The sequence below is a fragment of the Podarcis gaigeae genome (genome assembly GCF_964106915.1).
Source record: "Podarcis gaigeae genome assembly, chromosome: 1".
NCBI lineage: Eukaryota > Metazoa > Chordata > Lepidosauria > Squamata > Lacertidae > Podarcis > Podarcis gaigeae.
This window is the reverse complement of record NC_139678.1, coordinates 24,086,050-24,108,621: the sequence shown is the minus strand read 5'-3', so window position 1 is coordinate 24,108,621 and position 22,572 is coordinate 24,086,050. Positions and strand designations below refer to the sequence as shown.

General features: G+C 43.6%; 1 protein-coding gene across 9 annotated transcripts in view; it reads right to left on the bottom strand.

Moving 5' to 3' along the window:
• Window positions 1–13,089: 13,089 nt before the first annotated feature.
• Window positions 13,090–22,572, bottom strand: part of FOXN3 (forkhead box N3) — a 193,323-nt gene continuing 183,840 nt past the window's right edge. For 8 of the 9 annotated variants that reach the window (XM_083735609.1, XM_083735607.1, XM_083735608.1 and 5 more), the window contains one exon: window positions 13,090–22,265. In XM_083735609.1, coding sequence (XP_083591735.1) covers window positions 21,698–22,265 — 568 coding nt within the window. In that variant the 3' untranslated portion in view covers window positions 13,090–21,697. The remainder of the gene's footprint in view (window positions 22,266–22,572) is intronic. The other variant, XR_014563497.1, reaches the window with a different exon arrangement.

Below are 22,572 nucleotides of genomic sequence, written 5' to 3'. Positions count from 1 at the left end.
GATGAAAGAGAGAAACGCGCTAAGAGGAAGGCACACTTGGCAAACTCTCACCATGATCAACTCCCCCCCCCCCCCGGAAACCTATGTCCCCACTGTGGAAGGACATGTGGATCCAGAATTGGCCTCCACAGTCACTTACAGACTCACAGTTAAGACCATGTTCATGGGAGACAATCTTACTCGGCTGTGAGTGATCGCCAAAGAAGAAGAAGACCGTATATATGAACTGCTGTTGGACTTTATTCTCTTATATTTTATATTATACAGTGGTACCTCGGGTTAAGTACTTAATTCGTTCTGGAGGTCTGTTCTTAACCTGAAACTGTTCTTAACCTGAAGCACCATTTTAGCCAATGGGGCCTCCTGCTGCCGCCGCACCGCCAGAGCCCGATTTCTGTTCTTATCCTGAAGCAAAGTTCTTAACCTGAAGCACTATTTCTGGGTTAGCGGAGTGTGTAACCTGAAGCGCATGTAACCCGAGGTACCACTGTACTGCTATTGCATAATATTATAAGACTTTGTGTTCACACCAAGGCTTTTCAACAGCACTACCCCACAAACACACACACATTCAAATCACTTTTGAAAGGTATGGAGAGTTTCAAAAGTTGCTTATGGTGTGGTACAGAGGTATGTTGCTCAAACAAAACCATACATCAAATTATCTGAGAAAATTCTGCTGAAAATTCTCTATGAGTGAGGGATATAGAAAGTTACTAAACTAACAAACAACCAAGAACAAAACACCAATGAGGGAAAAGAGAGCCCTGATACCCTGATATACCAATTTTATATGTGTGGGTGATGTATTTTATGGAAGAGCATTTAATCATGTGAGACCCCATTTGGTACCTGAACTAGTACAGCCCAGACACAAGTTTACCACCTCAATGAGAACTTTTTAACAGCTTTCCCAAGGGTCAAGTCCTCTAATCACATATACAAAGATGTATGTGTGCCCCACAATCATACCGGAAAAACCAGGACATATTGTTTTTTTTTGCGAGAGCACTGCGGCCATTTTGGTGATCCCTCACAATTTTGCACCATGATCCCCCCCAAGTGCATTTTGGTGGCCTTGATCTCACATGGCACCCCAAAACACACGTTTTTGGGTTTCATGGTCCCCAAAAGTGTTTTTTTCAGGGGGAATCACAGCATGAAATCACACAAGATCATAGCACCCAAAATGGCTGCCATGCTCTCATGAGGAAAAAAGCAGGAAGATGGCATCCCAAAAGATGGTGTCCAGCTTTCTCCCTTCATTTGGAGGATATGCATTATGCTTCGAGCCATGCTCCTTTAAACTGCAATCTTGCATCCAGTTACATTTACTCGTTATTTGTTTGTTTGTTTGTTTGTCTGCTTGATTAGAGCACTTACATTTTGCATAACATTCCCAAAGTAGAAACTCCCAAAGTGGAATTTATAAAACTGGATGAGAAGAAACCTCCAGAAGCAGATATGAATGTTTTTGAGGATGGATGGTACGTTTAAGAAACACATACCTCAGAGTAAGATCACAGCTGGAATGTCTAGTAAGAATTGTTTTTTTAAGCTGGTTGAAACACCACAGGCAGTTGGAGCAGATTCTGAAGTAGTTTCATATTTGCTTTTCATACTGCTAGGAGATTTCAAAGGGGAGATTTTAACTCAAGAGAAAGGTGAACAAAAGTAACAGATTGGACAGGCAAATAAATCTGAGGACTTCTGAAAAATCAGCCTGAGTCATGAACGGCAGTGTACATTTTAATAAGCACCAGCAAATCTGTTTTCCTGGCACCCAACTCCTTTCTTTGTAGAAGAATTTAAACACCACTTTCATTTCTCCAAGACTGTGATGTCAGGAAAAGCATAATTTTCACATTCCATCTGATGTGTTAAGCACCCCGCCGTGTTATGACTTTTCGGATTTCATCCAGTCACATTAATTTACATTTGCCCAGGCTCTCTCAGTGGAATGTGCACTCTGGGTCAATTTCCTATCGTAGCTCGATCACTTTGGCATAGTTGTATAGCAGGGTATTTGGGCCCTGTAAACTGATCTCCACATACCCCATACTTGCAATTCATTAGCAATCATTTCTCTTCCCCGCATGAAAGAATATGAAAAGGAAAGACACAGCAAGAAAGAAGCAAACAAAATTAGCTCACAGTCTGGAATATGGCCTTTTTACCACTCAGCTCGGTTATGTTAGAAAATGTGCACTTAAGTAAGTGAATTGATTTAAAATGGATGTACTGATCCAGCAATAATGTCACTCCCAGCCTGTGTAGACATTCCAGTTTACTCAGCATCCAGTGTACTCCCACAGCTGGTTTGGGAAGCAGTGCACATATGAGTTAAACCACAACCCATATCTGCCCTGTATCTATACAGTGGTACATCAGGTTAAGTACTTAATCCGTTTTGGAGGTACGTTCTTAACCTGAAACTGTTCTTAACCTGAAGCATCACTTTAGCTAATGGGGCCTCCTGCTGCCGCCGCGCCGTCGGAGCACAATTTCTGTTCTCATCCTGAAGCAAAGTTCTTAACCCGAGGTACTATTTCTGGGTTAGTGGAGTCTGTAACCTGAAGCATATGTAACCCAAGGTACCACTGTACCTCGGGAAATACTGTATTTTGATGTGGTTTTCCCGAAACCAGCTTCAGCCCGAACTGAGAAAAAAAGCAAGCCAGCTGCATTTAAAGCTGGTAGTATGTACACCACCCCAATCCCTCCATTTTTGATTCAGCTTACATTAGGGCATTCAACAAGTGACAAAAATCCTTACTGGAATGATCCGAACCCCCATTCCTGCCTGCCATGCCTATCAAATGACACTTGACAAGGGGAAAGCCCTCCAGAATTCATATCTGCCTTGATCGGTGGAGACCATTAATGTGTGTCCGTGTGGAGCCTGCAGGAGTGGCTCATCCTGTTTTGCCACCTGAGGCAAAATGGCAATGCCGCCATTTCCCCTGCTGGAATGCACCGGCTGTCACTGAACTAAGTGGGAACTGGGGTGTTCCGCAAAGTGTTGCCACTAGGCTTGTCTGCCAGTGAAGCGGGGGCATTCTTATGGCGGTGGAAGTGTTTTGGAGTACGGAAAGTTGCCTCTTGTACTTCCACTGCCTCAGACAGGTGCTTCATGGGCTCTTGTGGCCTGTCTTGCCTAGTATATAATAGAACCCCCCCCCCCCATTCCCATTTCTCCATCTTAGTTAAATGGGAACTAGTTGGAACCTTAGTCTTGCCCATGGGTAGGCAAACTAAGGCCTGGGGGCCAGATCCGGCCCAATCGCCTTCTAAATCCGGCCTGCGGATGGTCCAGGAATCAGTGTGTTTTTACATGAGTAGAATGTGTCCTTTTATTTTAAATGCACCTCTGGGTTATTTGCGGGGCATAGGAATTCATTCATCCCCCCCCCCAAAAAAAAATAGTTCGCCCCCCCCCACAAGGTCTGAGGGACAGTGGACCAACCCCCTGCTGAAAAAGTTTGCTGACCCCTGGTCTTGCCTGTGCAGCAAGTCCTATCTGATATACAGAGCTGCTGTTTTGTTGTTCACAAATAAACACAACTATTGAAGCTCTTCTGCTTCTTGGTATTAGGGCAGGTCTGTTGTAAGGTTTTCCCACACCCTGCGTACCCTTTCCGAACCCATGGGATACTACAAGACTGGTTCTGAAGATAATGTGCAGGGCAGAGATGGGACACTTACAGCCCTGCAGAATTTATTGGACTCCAACCCATCAGTCCTAGCCATCATGGCCAATGGTCAGGGAGAAGGAGAGGAGCAATCCAACAGCAGCAAGGAGAACAAAGGTTCTGTTAAGTTGTGGGTGAACATATCAGACGACACAGTGATTCTTCAAACAGCTCTTGTTTCTTTACAGGCCCAGAACAGAACTGGGCTGAAGGGTTCAGCCAACCTGCTTATATAGAGCTAAACTACAAAGCAACAGTAACAACTTTCTGTAACTATCCAATCACTGAACGTCACTTTCAATTCCTTATTTGCATATGTGGACCTGAATGAAAACTATCTACAGTATCCCCCCCCTGCTGGCCCAGGGTGAGAACTTCAGTACATAACAGGTTCCCCATTCCTACCTTAAAAAATCAAAATCAATCAAAAGCAGCACTCTGAATTGATCATAGAAACAAAGTGGTAACCACCAGTTCAGTAACTGGTGCAAGCTCCAATCGTGTCCTTTCTGAATCCAGTTTGTCACAACTGCAGAAGACAGCTCATTTCATGAGTTGCATGGAGAGACCGACCAACTGGTGGTAGATACAACTTGTTTTAATTTGCCGATACGAAAAGGAAAGGGCAGTGACAGAGGAGGGAAGAAGGAGACACTCAGAAAATGAGATGCTTGATGCCTGAATAAAACCATTATTGAACAAGGGACTAAATTAGCTCCTAATAAGATCCCGTACCAAAGGGAGTGATGCAACTGGAGTGAATGAATCAGTCTTGCTCAATAAAAATCAAAGCCCTTTGTTTTCTTCCAAGCAGTTCTCACTCTCTGCCTTTACATGATAATCAATAGAGGCTGAATTTAGGGAATAGTGTCAGAGCCACGACTGCAGCCTCTAACATTAAAATCCATAGAGTTGCTGGGAGCATTAAAGCATCCAGAATGAAGTAAGTAAGAGCTTTTGAAGCTCGGAGAATCACCAGGCTTTTGAAGCTTAAGCCCTGTTTAGATTACTTTAGATTAAAGTGGGTCCAAAAGCTTCACCAATCAATACTATTTTTTTCTTCTTCTTAAAAGCACAGTTGATACAGAAGCAGATTTAATTAGATCTGCAAGACCCTGCCTGGAAGAGAGTCCTTTAGCATATAATGAGACAACTTGAAGCCAGAGGAGAGAATTTGGGAGAAGGCCTGGGGAAGCAGGGAGGCCAGCTTGTCAGGTTAGCTTTTTAAGAGTCTGCTTGCAGGAACTGCATAAAAAGAATCCATTCATTTGGGAAGGTGGTGGGGAAAAACTAAAGAGCAAGGCAGAGAGAGCTGGTGCAGAAGGCAGTGGCTAGGTTGCTGAGCAGAGCATCCCTTCACCATCATGTAACACCTCTGCCCAAATATCTGCACTGACTGCCAATATGCCAGTGGTTCAAGTTTAAGGCTTTATTATTAGTATTTAAAGCCCTAAACAAAGGGACGCGGGTGGCGCTGTGGGTTAAACCACAGAGCCTAGGACTTGCCGATCAGAAGGTCAGCGGTTCGAATCCCCGCGACGGGGTGAGCTCCCGTTGCTCCGTCCCAGCTCCTGCCAACCTAGCAGTTCGAAAGCACGCCAAAGTGCAAGTAGATAAATAGGTACCGCTCTGGCGGGAAGGTAAACGGCATTTCCGTGCGCTGCTCTGGTTCACCAGAAACGGCTTAGTCATGCTGGCCACATGACCCAGAAGCTGTACGCCGGCTCCCTCGGCCAATAAAGCAAGATGAGCGCCGCAACCCCAGAGTCGTTCACGACTGGACCTAATGGTCAGGGGTCCCTTTACCTTTACCTTTTAAAGCCCTAAACAACTTGGAAGCAGGTTACCTGAGACTGCCTTCTCCCTTATAGGCCTGCCCTGTCACCAAAATCATATTAAGAGGCCCCTGTGGCTAGCCGGGTAAGCAGAACCTTTAGCATGGTGGCGCCTGCCGCATGGAACACTTGCCCTTTGGAAATAAGGCATGCATTAACTCTGTTTTCAATGTATGCTGAAATCTGCTTTGCTTACATAAGGATTTTCAGGTTAGTGATATTGGTTAGGACCACAGGAAGCTGCTTTGTGCTCCTTCAGACCATTGGTCTATCTAGCTCAGTAATGCTTGTTCTGACTGGCTGCAACTGTCACCTTGCTGTTAGGCAAGAAATGTCCTGAGTGAGGAATTGACTATTGTCTAAAGTACACACACAAGTTAGGAAAAGGCATGTCTATCAGTCCATGACCTCTCAGCTGCTCCTAGGAGTGTACCTGATGAGGCAGTTGCTGCAACAGAGAGGCCATGCCCCCGACCACGACGTATGTATCTCCCCTGTCTGAGCTGCATGCAATAATAATAAATAAAAATATCCCGCCCTCCCCGGCCAAAGCCGGGCTCAGAGCAGCTAACAACAGTAAAAATAGCACAATTTACATAAAATCATGGTCAGTTAATTAAAATACATTCTAAAATCAATTCAGAATCAAATTAATGTCAACCATCGGGCTAGAGTTCTATGAGGATTACAGAAGGAGAGAGGGGACCAGACTGTGCCTTGGCCAAAGGCCTGGTGGAACAGCTCCGTCTTGCAGGCCCTGCGGAAAGATGTCAAGTCCCGCAGGGCCCTAGACTCTTGTGACAGAGCGTTCCACCAGATCGGGGCCATGGCCGAAAAGGCCCTGGCTCTGGTTGAGGCTTGGGATCTCCAAGATGTTTTTGTTTGTAGACCGTAAGTTCCTCTGTGGGACATACCAGGAGAGACGGTCCCATAGGTACGAGGGTCCTAGGCCATATAGGGCTTTAAAGGTTAAAACCAGCACCTTAAACCTGATCCTGTACTGTTTTTCTTGATGTTTAGTCGGAATCTCCTTTCTTGTAACTTGAAGCCATTGGTTCGAGTTCAACTCCCCAGAGCAGAAGAAAACAAGCTTGCTCCATCCTCCATGTGATGGATGCCCTTTAGATATTTGAAGAGGCTATCATATCTCCTCTCACTCTCCTATTTTCCAGGTTAGATATACCCAGCTCCTTCAACCGTTCCTCATAAGGCTTGATTTCCAGACCTTTTGTCATCTTGGTCGCATATATAACAATGGCATGCATGAAAACTGTTAAAACAATTACATATTAAAAAACCAGATTCAAATCCAGGAAAGATACTGACTTTGCTTTTTTAAAACGAACCAACCAACCTCCACTTACAAGGTATGTTGAAAGAGAAAATTCTACAACATATGCTGCAAAAACAAGAGAGTACCCTGTCTTATGGGTACCGGGAGGGTAATAATCTACTGCCATACATTTTCAAAAGTTCACTGTCTGTTCTTTATGGCACCTGAAGATATCATAACCAGATTTTGCATGATGGTTCCTGAGATCTTGCATTCCAATACCGCACAGAGGAGGGATGAGTAATTAATTCTCAAAGCACTTTTGCACACATTAGTTCCAAAACATTTGCTAAAAATACTCGAAGACCTGATTGCTGATGCCAGGTTATCAATTTGTCCTTTTGTCACAGCACTTTTTTTTTTCATTTAACAGGATTTATATCCCACTTAATCATCAAAACCTCTAAATAGTTTACTTAGGGACTTTCAGTGCTGGCAGCCCGGCATGCTGCCTTTTTAATGTGAACCCATATTTTGTGTGGTTGGTTGTATACTTGCAAGGAGATTGTGGGTGGAATTCAGCAATTTACTCGATGCGTTGTTGTCACAGCACATGAATTTCACTGCAGTTGGATTTGAAGGGAGGAGCACAACAGTGCAAATTCTGCCTGCCCAGGAGAGTTAAATGTCTGAGCGATTAGCTGTTTCATTCACGGGAACATCAGGAAAAGCCTAACCTTTCCCCATTTGTTTGCTTTTCTGGTTGAACAAAGACACAGAACAGGACCTCAAGAGGGTCTGGCATTTCAAGGGGTTAGACTCCAACTTCTTGAGGTTATGTAAGGCAATTCTCCTCTCAGATAAGCATATGGTGGGAATATATCCACAATTCAGAGCAGGCAGCCGGAACCGAGCGTTGCTGTGAATGCATGTGAAATGCACGGGAGAGCAGTGCGCTTATAATGCCAAAGCAATGGTGGGTGTGGACATGTTGTTGTTGTTTAGTCGTTTAGTCGTGTCCGACTCTTCATGACCCCATGGACCAGAGCACGCCAGGCACTCCTGTCTTTCACTGCCTCCCACAATTTGGTCAGACGCATGTTTGTAGCTTCGAGAACACTATCCAACCATCTCGTCCTCTGTCGTCCCCTTCTCCTTGTGCCCTCCATCTTTCCCAACATCAGGGTCTTTTCCAGGGAGTCTTCTCTTCTCATGAGGTGGCCAAAGTATTGGAGCCTCAGCTTCACAATCTGTCCTTCACGATCTGTCCTTCCAGTGAGCACTCAGGGCTGATTTCCTTCAGGATGGATAGGTTTGATCTTCTTGCAGTCCATGGGACTCTCAAGAGTCTCCTCCAGCACCATAATTCAAAAGCATCCATTCTTCGGCGATCAGCCTTCTTTATAGTCCAGCTCTCACTTCCATACATCACTACTGGGAAAACCATAGCTTTAACTATATGGACCTTTGTTGGCAAGGTGATGTCTCTGCTGTTTAAGATGCTGGGGTGTGGACATAGGAACTCCTCGTCAGGATCTGGATACCTCTCTAGCCTTTTGTTCAGCTGATTTATTGATTGATTGATTGATTGATTGACTGACTTTATATCTCCCTGCCTTTTCTCCAAGGTGGTGCACATGGTTCTCCGTCTCCTCATTTACAGCGACCCTGTGAGGTAGGTTAGGCTGAGAGTCAGTGACCAGCCCAAGGTCACCTAATGAGCTTCATGGCTGAGTGGGGATTTGAACTCAGATCTCCCAGGTCCTAGTCTGACACATATGACAACTACACCACACTGGCTCTCATGCAATAAAAACCCATATATGTTTGCTCATACAACACGGAAGGCCACTAGTACTGATTTCAATGGCCGGAGGTTATTGACCACACCTTTTAAACAGTGATGGAGCTAATACAAGTACACTGCCTATGTTCATGCAGCTGTAGAGGAACAACCTCAAGTTGAAATGAAGCCAGTAGAGAAAGAAAAAAGAAAGCTATTGCAGCTGATTCAAGCCTCTAAGAATATGCACTTTACTTTGGGGTGGGGCTAGTACTAGCATGCTCTGTCTAAGTCCATGCATGCCACTTGATGCTCAATTTGTGGTGCCAACAAAGGTCCGTATATTTAAAGCTATGGTTTTCCAAGTAGTGGTGTATGGAAGTGAGAGCTGGACCATAAAGAAGGCTGATTGCCGAAGAATTGATGCTTTTGAATTATGGTGCTGGAGGAGACTCTTGAGAGTCCCATGGACTGCAAGAAGATCAAACCTCTCCATTCTTAAGGAAATCAGCCCTGAGTGCTCACTGGAAGGACAGATCCTGAAGCTGAGACTCCAATACTTTGGCCACCTCATGAGAAGAGAAGACTCCCTGGAAAACATGAGATGGTTGGACAGTCTTCTTGAAGCTACCAGCATGAGTTTGACCAAAGTGCGGGAGGCAGCGGAAGACAGGAGTGCCTGGCGTGCTCTGGTCCATGGGGTCACGAAGAGTCAGACACGACTAAATGACTAAACAACAACAACATGCAAATAAAGAGATACTACTTAATCTTCATGCGTAAGCTTTAAAAATCAATGAATTTAGTTTGTTGGATATCCAGGTTCAAAATGTCGCTCAGCCATGAGACTCACTAGTTGACCTTGGACCAGTCCCCCTCTTTCACACGGTCACTGGGTGGATGAGCTTGGCTCTAGGGGCAGGCTCAAGACAATTTGCTGCCTAAGGTAAGAGACAAAATGGCACCTCCTCCCAATGCACACACAATAGATTGGTAGTTGAATCTTACTCCATCACTGGCAAATAGACAATGTCCTGCACTACACGAGCGCAGTAGAGTAGCTGAGGAAGTATGGAGCAGGCAAACAGAGTTGTCTTCACTCCCTGGCCCTCAGAATCTGCCACCTGAGGCAGGTGCCTCATTCTGCCCAATGGTAGGGCCAGCTTTGTTGATTGCTAGAGGCAAGTACCCAGGCCATCTTCCTTTTTCCCCAGCTGTGCCCCAAATACCTGCTGTAAGTGGCAACAGTGCTGCCGGTTGGCCTAGATCACCAGTGACCTAGATTAAAATAAGAGCCCTTATTGACACACAGAAGGCAAGGCCAGCGGTCTAATTTTACATCATCGTATCATGCTGATCTCTGTGACTGGTGTGATTCAAACCAAGGCCTGTGCTACGTGTTTTTTAAGAGTGCATCTGCACAAAGTAGGAGAGGGCGAACGATTCAAGGATGCCCTGTGTTTTTGTTAATGTACCATGTACCATTTGCTGTTTGCCTGCCCTGCTAAGTAAACAGAAGTAAACACAGTCAATGCAGTTCCTGCAGAAACGTAACATTTTCACAATGGAAATCACACAGAAAGCAGGGTCAAAGCGGGTAGGGAAACCACTTTGTCATCTATTTTAAAAAGCCCACTCAGCATGGGATTGCAATAAATGATTAGTTACTTCCTTTGCTGGTTATTAATACACTGGCTCTACCAGGGAGAACATTTTGTGCTTTGATGAGCAATGAGACTGGTGTGCTCTCCAAATCAACCCTAGGAAGAGGGCTGGGGTCTCATCCTGTGTGTGTATTGTCTAATCCACTAAAAACACAGGGAGCTAAGGTGGTGTTATGGCTCAGGAAAAGAAAAGCAATTCAAGGCCCCCATCAGCCACATGCATAGGAACGCTGCCCCCCACCCCCACGTCAGATACTAAAAATAAAAATCCCAAATAGTTTTAGAATTTTCGCTTTCTCCATATTGGCCAAGTTGAGTGCTCCTTACTGAGGGCTAACTTCAGCCAGGGCTGGCCCTACCATTAGACAGTCAAGCAGTCAGGACTGGCCCATGACACTGAGCTGCCCGATCTGAAGGATAAGACAGCATTTTCATGTACGAGGGACAACTGGCCTGGCAGTCAGACCTAATTTCAACACCAGTGGTGGGACAAGGGAAGAAGGGGTGGCATGCAGTCCCATCTTATAACACAGTGGGGGACCTTAGGGCTGGTGGATAAAGGTGGCCCCCAAGCCTGTCTATCTGGCCTCTAGGGACTTCCCTGGGCCACTCCTTCCTTCCACCATTTCTCCCCAGGCCACACCTGTCACCACCTGTATTTCACAGGGGCTGGCATGCTGCTTTGGCCTGGCTGGCATGCACTCTTAAATTCTGATGACTCTTGCTTGGCTGGAGGGAGGAAACTCTGCAGATATGGTGGCGAGGAGCCTTCCAGAGACTGCTAGACTCCATCTCCCATCAACAACCAACATGTCAGGGATGATGGGAGTTGGAGGCCAGCAGCACTTGCAGTCCACAACTTGGTCACTGCTGCTGTAAAGCCAGTACAGGAGTCCATGAGTCCCTTCTTCCGAGCTGGCATCTTGAGCATCACACCATTATTTTTCTTTGGGGGGGAGCGGGATTAGGAGAGCTGGCTGGATTGGTAACTCCTAAGCAGGCATAGCCAAACTCGGCCTTCCAGATGTTTTGGGACCACAACTCCCATCATCCCTAGCTAACAGGACCAGGGGTTAGGGATGATGGGAGTTGTAGTCCCAAAACATCTGGAGGGCCGAGTTTGCCTATGCCTGTCCTAAAGCCTGACTTGACTTAGCAAATAAGCTTAATGATAAAATAAAGTACTTTGGACTTGTCTGAGCCAATCTGATGTCAACCTCCTAGTGCTTTGTCAGTGCAGGTCTTCTTGCTTCTGACTCAGCCAGATGGGTGGGGTACAAATAGTAGTAGTAGTAGTAGTGGTAGTAGTAATTATTGAAACAGTGGGATATGGACAAGGCCCTCTTTGTGTTGGTATAGAGGCCTTTTGCATGGCCCTTGTTATTTATATATAGCTTTTTGGCCCAAAGGCCCCCCAAGTGGTGAACAACATATTAATACAAAATATTTATTTATTTGGACATGTTAATTATGAATGTATGACTGCAAGTGTATTAATTTTCTGAATCAGTGCCTGATTCTTAATGGTTAATCTGATACCAAACACTGTTAACTAAAGAAAGTGGATACACTAAAGCAGCAGAGCAATGAGAAAAGCCAACTATGTAATGTCTTCCATTACGGTAATTTGTCAGCCCCTCTGGCAATATAATAATAATGAGGAAAGTGTATGGACGATGTCTAAAGGTAAAGGTAAAGGTACCCCTGCCCGTACGGGCCAGTCTTGACAGACTCTGGGGTTGTGCGCCCATCTCACTTAAGAGGCCAGGGGCCAGCGCTGTCCGGAGACACTTCCGGGTCACGTGGCCAGCGTGACATCGCTGCTCTGGCGAGCCAGAGCTGCACACGGAAACGCTGTTTACCTTCCCGCTGGTAAGCGGTCCCTATTTATCTACTTGCACCCGGAGGTGCTTTCGAACTGCTAGGTTGGCAGGCGCTGGGACCGAGCAGCGGGAGCGCACCCCGCCGCAGGGATTCGAGCCGCCGACCTTTCGATCGGCAAGTCCTAGGCGCTGAGGCTTTAACCCACAGCGCCACCTGCGTCCCTTTGGACGATGTCTAGGATGGTGAAAACAGAAAGCTCACACTTTTGTGAGTGAGCAACAACCCATTCAACAACACTTAAAAGTAAATTCATGAAAATAGCTAATTCATAGTCCAATACTTCAAAACCTCTTTTTCTCCAAAGGATTTATGATCAGGCAGGAGTTGCTTCCAGGCAATGCCATGTGAGTGCCAAGTCCAAGAAAGCTGGTAGTGATTGCCCTACAAATATGAACTACCTTCTCCTGCAGACTTGCTCAAAGTCAGTGGAGTTTAGTCACACACAGCCAAGTCCAGCCAATCTCAGGATTGTTGAGAAGGTAGAACAGGATGACCCTATGTTCATCTTCCAAAACTCCTTTCTTGGGAAGAGAATAAATGTGATAAATGAAGAAAAACCATAGGAAGAGCCTGCTGTATCAAGTCAATGGCCCATCTCATCCAGTTCTCACAGTGGCCAACCAGATGTCTATGGCAAGAACATGGGCAGGACCTGATCCCAACAGTGCTCGCCACTTGCGACTCCCAGCAACTGGTATTCAGAGGCAAAACATATCAACTGCAGCCAGCAGCCACCGATAGCCATATCCTACATGAAAAGGCAGAACAATTTCTTCAAACCCTCTTTGTTTAGGCTGCTTGAGAAAAGAAAAAAGCAGGTCCTGGGGTAATCCAAATTAAATAAGGATGTTTTAAATTGGGTAGCTTCTTCAGCAGCATTGCCTGCCTCAAACAAGGGCCCCCCCCAAAATATATATATAAATGAATGAATGAAACAATAAAAGCCAACACCCGTAAGTGCAATTATTCAATTGATGCAACTCAGTAATTTTTATTGCAACTGGAAGACAATACATCACAGAAACTTTATGGTAGGTTTTGGGAAAGTGTTATTTACAATAATAACTGATGAAAGAGTTTGTCTTTGGCAATATGATTACACATCAAGAAACGTAAAATGCAAGTATGCCTCTAGATCAACGTTTTTTTCCTTGTATTTCTGGCTGATTGCACTTGCCTTTCGACTGCTCATTTAGGTAAACACAAATACAACTTAACATCACTGTTTATGCCCCCCATCACAGTTCTCATTTTATGTCAATGAAACTGGCAGTTCCATTTACCTAGTACAGCATTAAAAACAAAAACAAAAAAAGGAATTAAAAAACAGAAACAAAAAAGAGAGGAAAAAATGGCTTATTGCTGTACTAAATTAATCTATTGGCCAATGAAGGTCTCATGACCCTAAAGCATTGATATTGTACTTATTGGTCTTTTGATTGCTTCATCACTTTTTTTTCCTGCAGAACAAAAGAAATATTTCAAAAATATTACAGAAGAGTATAAAAATGTACAAGTTCATAATGCTTTTCATACACTCAGAAATCATTCCCTATCCCCATCCCTTCCAACATTTGACACCAAGGCAAACTGAAGTAGTGAGTGTGTATAATGCAGACGCGAAACCGGTAAAGCAAAAACAATTGTTTACCCAAAATACTGGATGCATTAGGGAAGGGCTGGAGAGGAAAAACTTATCAATAAACTTTTTTCAAAAAGCACTAAGTTCTCACTCTGAACTGGAACCAGAGAAAGAAAATTATCAGCTTTTGAGCCACAGTCAGCAAAGTCACATCATACAAAACATACCAGTCATATCAGAAGTCTGAATTCAGTAAAAGGGCAGAGAGTTCTCATGGTCATTTCAATAACACCCTAATCCAACTTCTGCATGCAGATCCTGAGCGCTACATGAAATCATGTGTGCAAATACATCATTCTCCTTCCCAATCCAATAGCCTGGGCAGCACTTGTGTGTCACCCCCCCCCCTTTTTAAAAGCTGAAATCCTTTCAGTTGGCTGTTTGTGGGGAGCTTACTTGCTTCCAACAAAAAAGTTGATGGATGCGATTCCAACTTTCTTTAAAAGTCTACATGTCCAAAGCCCTGGTTCTCTTGTACCCACTCTGTTGAAGCCAAGGTCTTAAGTGGAGTTCCTAGAACTACTAATTATAATTTCTCAAGTCTCTCCCCTGTACTCACTAGAAATAAAATGCAGTGCAACTTGATAGCATGTGCATCTACAAGGAAGTCTGTATTAAACCACTTTTGTGGTTTTAAACGTAGACCAATGAAGCACAGCATCATAGACAGATGCCTGGTTCACATATGTAAAAAGCTATGGTTTGGTGCGAGGTGGACAAACTTCTACAAACCCCTCCTCCTGCATAGCCAAGAGGAGAATTTCTTCCAAGTTTAAATTAGCTTTTCAAGAAGCGTTATTTAGCATTATGTTCAAAATGGGGGATTGTGCTGTACAACAAACAACGATTAGTTAAACAAGCCAGCTTCATAACTCACAGTTTAAAGTTGACTTGTTTGGCCATTAACCAATGTTCTAAACCATGATCCTCCATTTATCTATTAACAAGGAAGAGAGGGGAGTGTGTAAGGCTGTCGCTTCTCTCAGGTTCATGGAAGCATTAAACCATGGTTTATCGTTGCATGTGCTAATGTTTACTCACTTTTGGTTTTGGTTTCTAGTCAGCAAGGCAAGTGGCTGCTTGCTGAGTTATAGGATTGCGTGGATGTAGTTAACACTGTAAAATCAACCCACTGATTCTGAACTTTCATCCCAGAAAAAAAAGAGCATCAAAAAGGTTGCGCGTATCCCTACCAAAATGCTTCCCCTCCTGGTTTGCGGCTGATTACTACAATCAAAGGGACGGGGTATGAACAGATGCAATGAGAAAAGTTCATACGAACCACATAGACTATTGCGTAAATGTTTTTTCTACATCCAGTTAATACAAAGCCTACACCAAAAACGATAAATGGATTTATGCGTTCTGCAAAGGAAAAGTAAACTGGGTGTTGTTAACAGCATCTTTTTATTCCCTACAATAGAAAGCAAAGAGACATTGGATGTTGACAGAAGATTATCACTGTAGCAAAATGTTAAAAGTATATTACATATTTAGTATAATAAGGTTATTTAAATTAGATCACAGTGCTGCATTTATGTGCATAACAGTGTTTTACATATTATAGGGAGAGCTGGCAAGAACACTCACAGACTTGACTATGAATGAGCCTGGTCTCAGGTGGAAGAATACTTTTTTAAAATGGTAACAAACAAACATGGGCATAACAACAAAACTATTAGCTGGGCAGCTTACTAAAGTTAATTGCCTAATTTTACTTATTAATGTCAAAACCTAATGTATTTTTGCAGGTTATCCAGAGCCAAATAATCTCCTGGTATAAACTGGTAGTGCACCCTTTGTTTTTAACAGTAGTTACCTGGGCTCTCTAATCACCCTCTGAAGGCAGATGGTCAGAATGAGTGGGAAAACCAACTGGTATTGAGAATTGAACAGCGAATGGCACTGATCACCACCATTTGGCCTGTAGCATCTTACAGATGTGACTGCCATCTTGCCAAACCACCCAAGACCACATGCAAATGTAACGCAGAAAGGGCAATGCATGCCACAAGCTCGGAGCGAATATTTGTGCCCAGCAAGCCTCAACAGCCACCCCATGGTTCACAAGCCCTGCCCCACTATATTGAGAGTCTCATGTACTGGGGTTATACTTAGTTTGGACAAAGGAAGTGCCTGCATCAGCCCCAATCCAGACTGTTTCACCATGCACATGAACTTGTGTGCAAGCTGATGCAAAGTTCATTCACTTCTGTGTTGGGGACAGCTCAAAGTGTGCAAAACACACACACCTTTGACCACTAAAGAAGTGAATGCGAGAGCTCTTGATTCACTGGTGTAGCAGCAGTTCTATCACCGATTTGCTCTTTGAGGAGGATCTGAAAACATGTTGAGAGGCACAAGCTTGTTGAAAGCAGCCAGCGTCAGGTTGGCTGTCAGAAAGGTTTGCAGAGATCTGCTTGTGCATCTGTTAACATGGATGATAAACAGACTGTAAGGTAAGAATTTAATAAACGTAAGCGAATCTGGAAAGACTGGTGGCATACATTAAACATTTGCTTATTTTAAAGGCTTTACCCAAGTGCCCGAGTACTTTGGAAGCTATATAAGAGAAACTGGATGCACCTGCCCCAATCCTGTATTCAGCCACAGTGAATGGGCAGAGCATTCTCATCACTGCTCAAAGAATGGCCACCGAAACAAGGACTTCTGTACCCCATCTATGCATTCTGAAGACCTTCTGAGATGTTATCCCATTTCAAACTAACTGAAGGTCTAGATAGAGGAAGAATGCAGCTGAGCAGGGTCTGCATCTTCTGAGGCATGAGTTAAGTCCTCCAAGACAGAGCAAATACTTCTCAGCCTCCCATGGGGGTCAAGGACTTACTGTTATTCTGTACAGTACAAGAGGCCAAGTTGCTCACCTGCCTAGTGCTAGCTCAGATCCTGCAATGCAAGGTCCATGAGTCCTCTGAATGTTACCTCTTCCAGCTTCCTCTCACCCTGCTTGGCCTGCTAAGTCTATGGCCTTCAGGAGGTGCTTATATGAAGTCCTTATATCAGAAAATGCTCTGGGCTTGTGCAGTGTCTGGATCATGCCCACAAGTCTTCAGCACCAAAGCTATGATTACATTTTACATCCAACTTTATGAAAAACCCTCGATTACAGGTACTTTCCACAGTACAAACACAAAACAGGTCATACACAAAACAGGAAGAATTTGTGTATAAAATACATAAGTTGTCATGAATTCTGTGACTTAAGATTTTTCTTGTTAAAAAAAAATATCCCCATCTAAATTCTAACAAATAATCAAGTATTTCCAAAATAGTATTTCCAAAACAAGCACTCCCTCTGTGCACTGTTTTCAAAATGGCTGTGGCACACAGGTAAGAAGCTCAAGAAGTGTGGAGGAAACGATCCATCATGTGCTGAATGGAAGTAAGCACATCCCTGCAGCTGAAGTCTATATAATTGGACCCAACTGCTTTAATCCACTTTTGGCATCAAAGTGAGAAGTTGGCACTGTAGGGCCTAACACTGGAGTTTGTATAAAAGATGACAGTTTATTGGAGGTGGCTGTGCAAGAGACAAGCCAAGCTTTCATCAGATCTTCTCCATTTCAAAACCATTACTAATAGGAATTAGGTACTTAATTGGAATACTTAAATGAGACATCCTTTGCCTCCAAGAAAAGGTAACATGACATCTTTTGCAAAAAGATCATCTGCAATTGCTTTCTGTACAGTGATGATTAAAGGAAGCACCAAGCACAGACAATTTTTTTACTCAAGCTATGACCCATAGGTGGTCAATAGATGGGACATGACTCATCTAAGTGTAAGGAGTGCCTAGGTCTCTGTGGCTTTTAGTAGGAAAGTGGAGGATATACTTTAATTTCAGTGGGAAAGCTATGGGACCAATTGATGATCTTTGGCTTAATTGTGCTTCATCTGTTGAACAGTGCTCCTTCATTCCTGTAAGCAATGAGTCATATCAGAACTGCTCTTTCCTGTTTATGAAACACTCTATCTGAAGATTATTGCTGTAGTAGATTAGCTACTGATGTAAACACTGTGTTTCCCACCCTCCCTATATATTGCCCTGAACATTGTAGGCAGGCCACAGCTGAGGTCTGGTACTACTCACAGGATGATTAGCATAGCAATGAATCCCAAAACTAGATAGAAGGAAAAGTATGTTGTGGACACAAAAACAGGGATTTGAATATTTGGCTCTACATCACCTGCAAAAGCTTCCAAGCCCAAAGTCTTTGGGTGCCTGATTCATGTACAGATATCCTTATGGAACTTGAATCTTCATGGTGAAATTGAAGTTTGGGTTGTTGTTTTTATAAGTACTGTCCAATTAGATTATTTAATTGTTTTGTGGACCATTCTCACCAGAAAGAAGGTAAATGGTAAAACAGTCGATTAAAATGCAAGGGAAATAGCATTTTTGTACACAAAACATTCATGGTGGAGCATCTATTGCAAAGGAACCACTGGAGAAAAGGAAGTTGTTCTGGGTTTACACTGGTGTTGCTAAGCAAAATGTATGATTAGCATGCCTCCATGTCAAAGAAGTGTAAGGCAGACTACAGCAGTCTTTGCCAACCTTGTGCCCCCCAGGTATTTTGGACTAAAGACTCCCATCAGCCCCAAAAGGCACCAGAGGGTGAAGAGGGACACGTGCATGATTTAAAATGTGTTTAAGGTGTGATGTTTCTTCTAAACAAGCCTCATTAAGCCTCATTCAAACCTCACGGAAAGGAAGGCAGATGCGCAAGACTTGCACAGCCACCATTTTTAAAAAACTTGTGCAGAGGATGGGCCTGAGGGGTTTTCCCTATTTAGAGGACAAGCAGGTGCAACGACACTTGAATTTGTAATTCAGCTTGCAGTGCACCTTTTGGATGTCCATGGTTTACAGATGTATTTACTGGGACGGGGTGTGCATGTGTGTGTGTGCGCAGGCAGACCAGATGTAGCAATGTGACATAAATCTACAGCTGCAATCTTCAACCCCCCCCCCCCATGGCTTAGGTAAAGACTCTCTGCGGACTGACCCAGTACAAAGCCAGATTCCAAGATTTAGTTTCTAGACAATGAGCAATAAAGAATGAATTTCTTCAGCATGCTACACTCCCCTGGTTGTCTATATAGGCTACAGTGCTGATTCAAGCATGGAAATATTGGCATAATCAATACTAATCAGAATTAAAAACCATTCCCATTTTTGTCTTACTGCTCATGGTGGAATATCTTTTTCATTCCACTAAAGAGGCTACCACATCTTTTTACTATTAAAATTTTGCTCATGCTTGGTAGAACTCCATGGCAATTAAAGGAAACAGGCATATGGCACTCTAGTTCAGAGAGAAAACCCTTAAATTGATTGACATGGTTTCTTTTCTCTTTAGGCATGTGTTACCTCCTCCCTTCTTTTGGCAGACGCAGACGTATTGAGAGAACTGGTAACACATAGGCTGAACTTGCTGATGGACCTGCGTCATTCCAAGCCTGATTCGACACTCCCAGTATTTCACAGGTATGTTGGCATGAGCGTCTAACTCATACTGTATGCATTTTCTCGAATATCCAAGCCTGCAAAGCGGAATTCCGCTTTCCGCATTTCCTGCCAAAGCCCAACACAAGGCAAAAACCCTGAGCGCCAAAACAGCAAACAACACGACTTCTGTTCAGTGTAAAGCTGTATTCAGTCTACCTACAGGTCTGGAACCCAAAGAGCCTCTTACACACGCCGAATCCGCTCCAAAGAGAGGTTGCCAATTTCTCTTTCTGGCTGTAACCTGTTGTGCTGTTCTAGGAGCACCCCATTTTTCCTATGGTGACCCACAGCTAGGATGGTGGTTCACTAGAGATGTGGTCCATGTGCTGACCTATGGATCACAGCCTACAGGACTGGAAGTCCCAGGATTATGGCCTTTGATACCATGCAACTGAAAAAGAAAAGATCCGTTGGAAGAGGCTGACTTATTGCAAAGCCTTCAATCTGCTAATGGAGCCATCACCGCAAACCAAGTATGGCTGTAAACAGAACATGTCTTCAGCATGCATCTCTTAAACCGCCCCAATGAACTCAAACCAAAGCCCTTTCATTACTTGTTTCCTCACTGGCAGATGAGCAGATTTGCGTGGTCATCGTCTTCCCCCAAATCAAATGGCCAAGTTTTCCCCACCGTTCACAATTCAGTGTCTTCCACCGTCTTCCTTAAATCATACACACTCACTACTTGCCTTGCCCTCGAAATTATTGCGTAATGTTTTAATACATGTAAAGACAAAGAAAGGACAAACGTGTTCAAAAAACAGAGAAGTAGGGGGAGGGGGCTGAATGTGCAGACAAGGCAATATAATTCAACCATCCAAGCCCTACCCGAGCATGAAGTTTTATTTTTAATATTGCAGAGTAAGTTCCCCAACAGTCAGTATTTATCCCTGAAAAAGGTTAAACCTTAAAAAACACCTGCTTCCAAAAAAAAGGAAAAAGGGAAAAAAGAGAGGAAAAAACAAAAAAACAAAAACCCAAAAAACAAACTAAGCCTAAGGGCTTAAAAATTAGAGGCATAGCCTTTTTTCTATTTTTCTATATTTATATGAAAATAATTCATGCTTCATGCTAAATACATTATTTACCTTACAAGAACTTTTGTTATCTTTGAATTAATAAAAAGGGTTTGTTTTTATTATTATTTTGTACTCCAAGTCCCTCCCAGAAAGGAATCCATGCAATGTGAATCAGAATTTTCAGCTGGTTGCAGTGGTTAAAATTGGAAATATATTGTCATTTTTGCACAGATGAATCCTGACTGACCTTAACTGGGTACCTCATTTTGAGGAGCACAATTTCTTTATATTTTTGCCTAGCCAACATGGATTTTATTTTTTGGAAAGAATAAAAAAGCAATATAATACTAATGGCAGGTTTTGTAGCATTTCCCCCCTAGTGAGATCAAATCTTTGTGACTTATAGAAAAGGTTTTCTCATTTTGATCCTCCTTAAATATCTACTCATAATTTTCTTCAGATTTGATTGCTTTTCACTCAGGCAGTTAAGAACTCATAGCTTGTTTTCCCATAATATTTTTGCAGGCAGTGCCAATCTTCAGGCTTATGGCTTTTTATAAAACATTCTTTTAATTTAAATATAGAAGACAATTAATTGATTAAAGAATATCACTAGTCCCCCTCCCCCTCCACCCCTCCCTCTTTATTTCACTGAAACTCATTGCATACACAGTTCAGTATTCCATAATTTATAAATTAAGTCTTCACATTTTGAGCCATATACAGTACATGAAGTACTAATAGATCATTACTGTATGAGCAGCTGTCATTAGTGGCTATTCCAAGATTTCTATGGCACAACCGCAAGCAAATGCCACTATATATGATCCTTGGTTCTGAAGATATTGTGTGTGCCTCTTGACTTCCCCCAAATCTCTAGACACATCACACACAAACCCAATCATAAGGCCTTTTTTCCCACTTTCAATTCTTACAGCCTGGCCTGAACGATTTCCAAATTATCCAATTTCTTCTAGGTTATAAGAGATTTCCAAATGCCGAATTTTTATTCCTCTCACATTATCTGGTGACGTCACAGCATATTCAACCATGCATTTCTGACAAAGCTGGAGGAAAGCAATGGCAATTTTGGCTTTTACTTTCTTTCTTTTTTTTTGTCTTCATGTAATGAAAAGCTTTTGTAAAATTAGTTGAGTATCAGTATGAGTTCTATGGCTTCCATCTCCTTTAAAAAATTTAAAAACAAAAAAATCTCAAGGGTTCGAAAAAAAAGAAAACGCACACACACACAAAAAAAGAAGAAGAGGAGGGGGTGAAAGAAAAGAAAAACGAAACAAAGAAAATATTTGTTGATATTGCCACAAATCATTAGAATTCACCTGACGTGCTGAAACGAAATTGTTTTATAAGTTCAATCAATGGATTTGTTCTCGTTTTTCGTGGTGTCCTTTTGCTCTTTCTGCCCCTTTGCCGTCCGATTGGTGATGTTGTTCAAACAAGACCGTATTCCCGCCAAGTGCAGGAGTGATCCGGCCGCTTCTTTCATCTCCTCGTCGTCGCTCTCGGGGGGTTTCTCCGTACGCCTCTTTTTAAGAGGCAGCGTGTCACTCGGTACTTTTTTTGCCTTCAGCAAATGCTGACGTTTCTTGTGCTGAGAGGCGTAGCCGCTATCAGCTAAAGAATCCTTGGTCTCTTTCCGGCTCTGCCTTTTGTCCTCCTCTTCCGCTTCGCTATGGCTCTCGTGGCTGTGGAAGCTGACCTCGCTGCCCTCGCTACTGTCCCGGCTGCCTTTAGTGACAAACTCGTAATGGTCGTCGGCGGAGGAAGAGGAAATGGAGTCACTCGTGGGCGACGTGCTCCGGTGGTTGGAAGATTTGGCACTGCTATAGTTGTGGTCCTCCTTTGGGTCGCCGCTCACCACCGGGGAGCCGCAGGACTGCTCGCTGTCTGTCCGCATCCGGCAGTTTGAGATTCCATTCCTGGAGGAGGGAGGAGAAGGAAACACACAATCAAATCAAATTCCCCTATAAAACTGTATTTTTCAAGAGAAAACTGCTTTCCCTGAATACAAACGAGTACAGTCATACCTCGGGATGAAGACGCTTCAGCTTAAATATTTTCGGGTTGCGCTCCGTGGCGACCCGGAAGTAACAGAGTGCGTTACTTCCGGGTTTTTCCACTCGCGCATGCACAGTCAAAATGCCGTCACGCGCATGTGCAGACTCATCTTACGTTCGCTTCAATATGCAAACGGGGCTCCGGAACGGATCCCGTTCGCATCCAGAG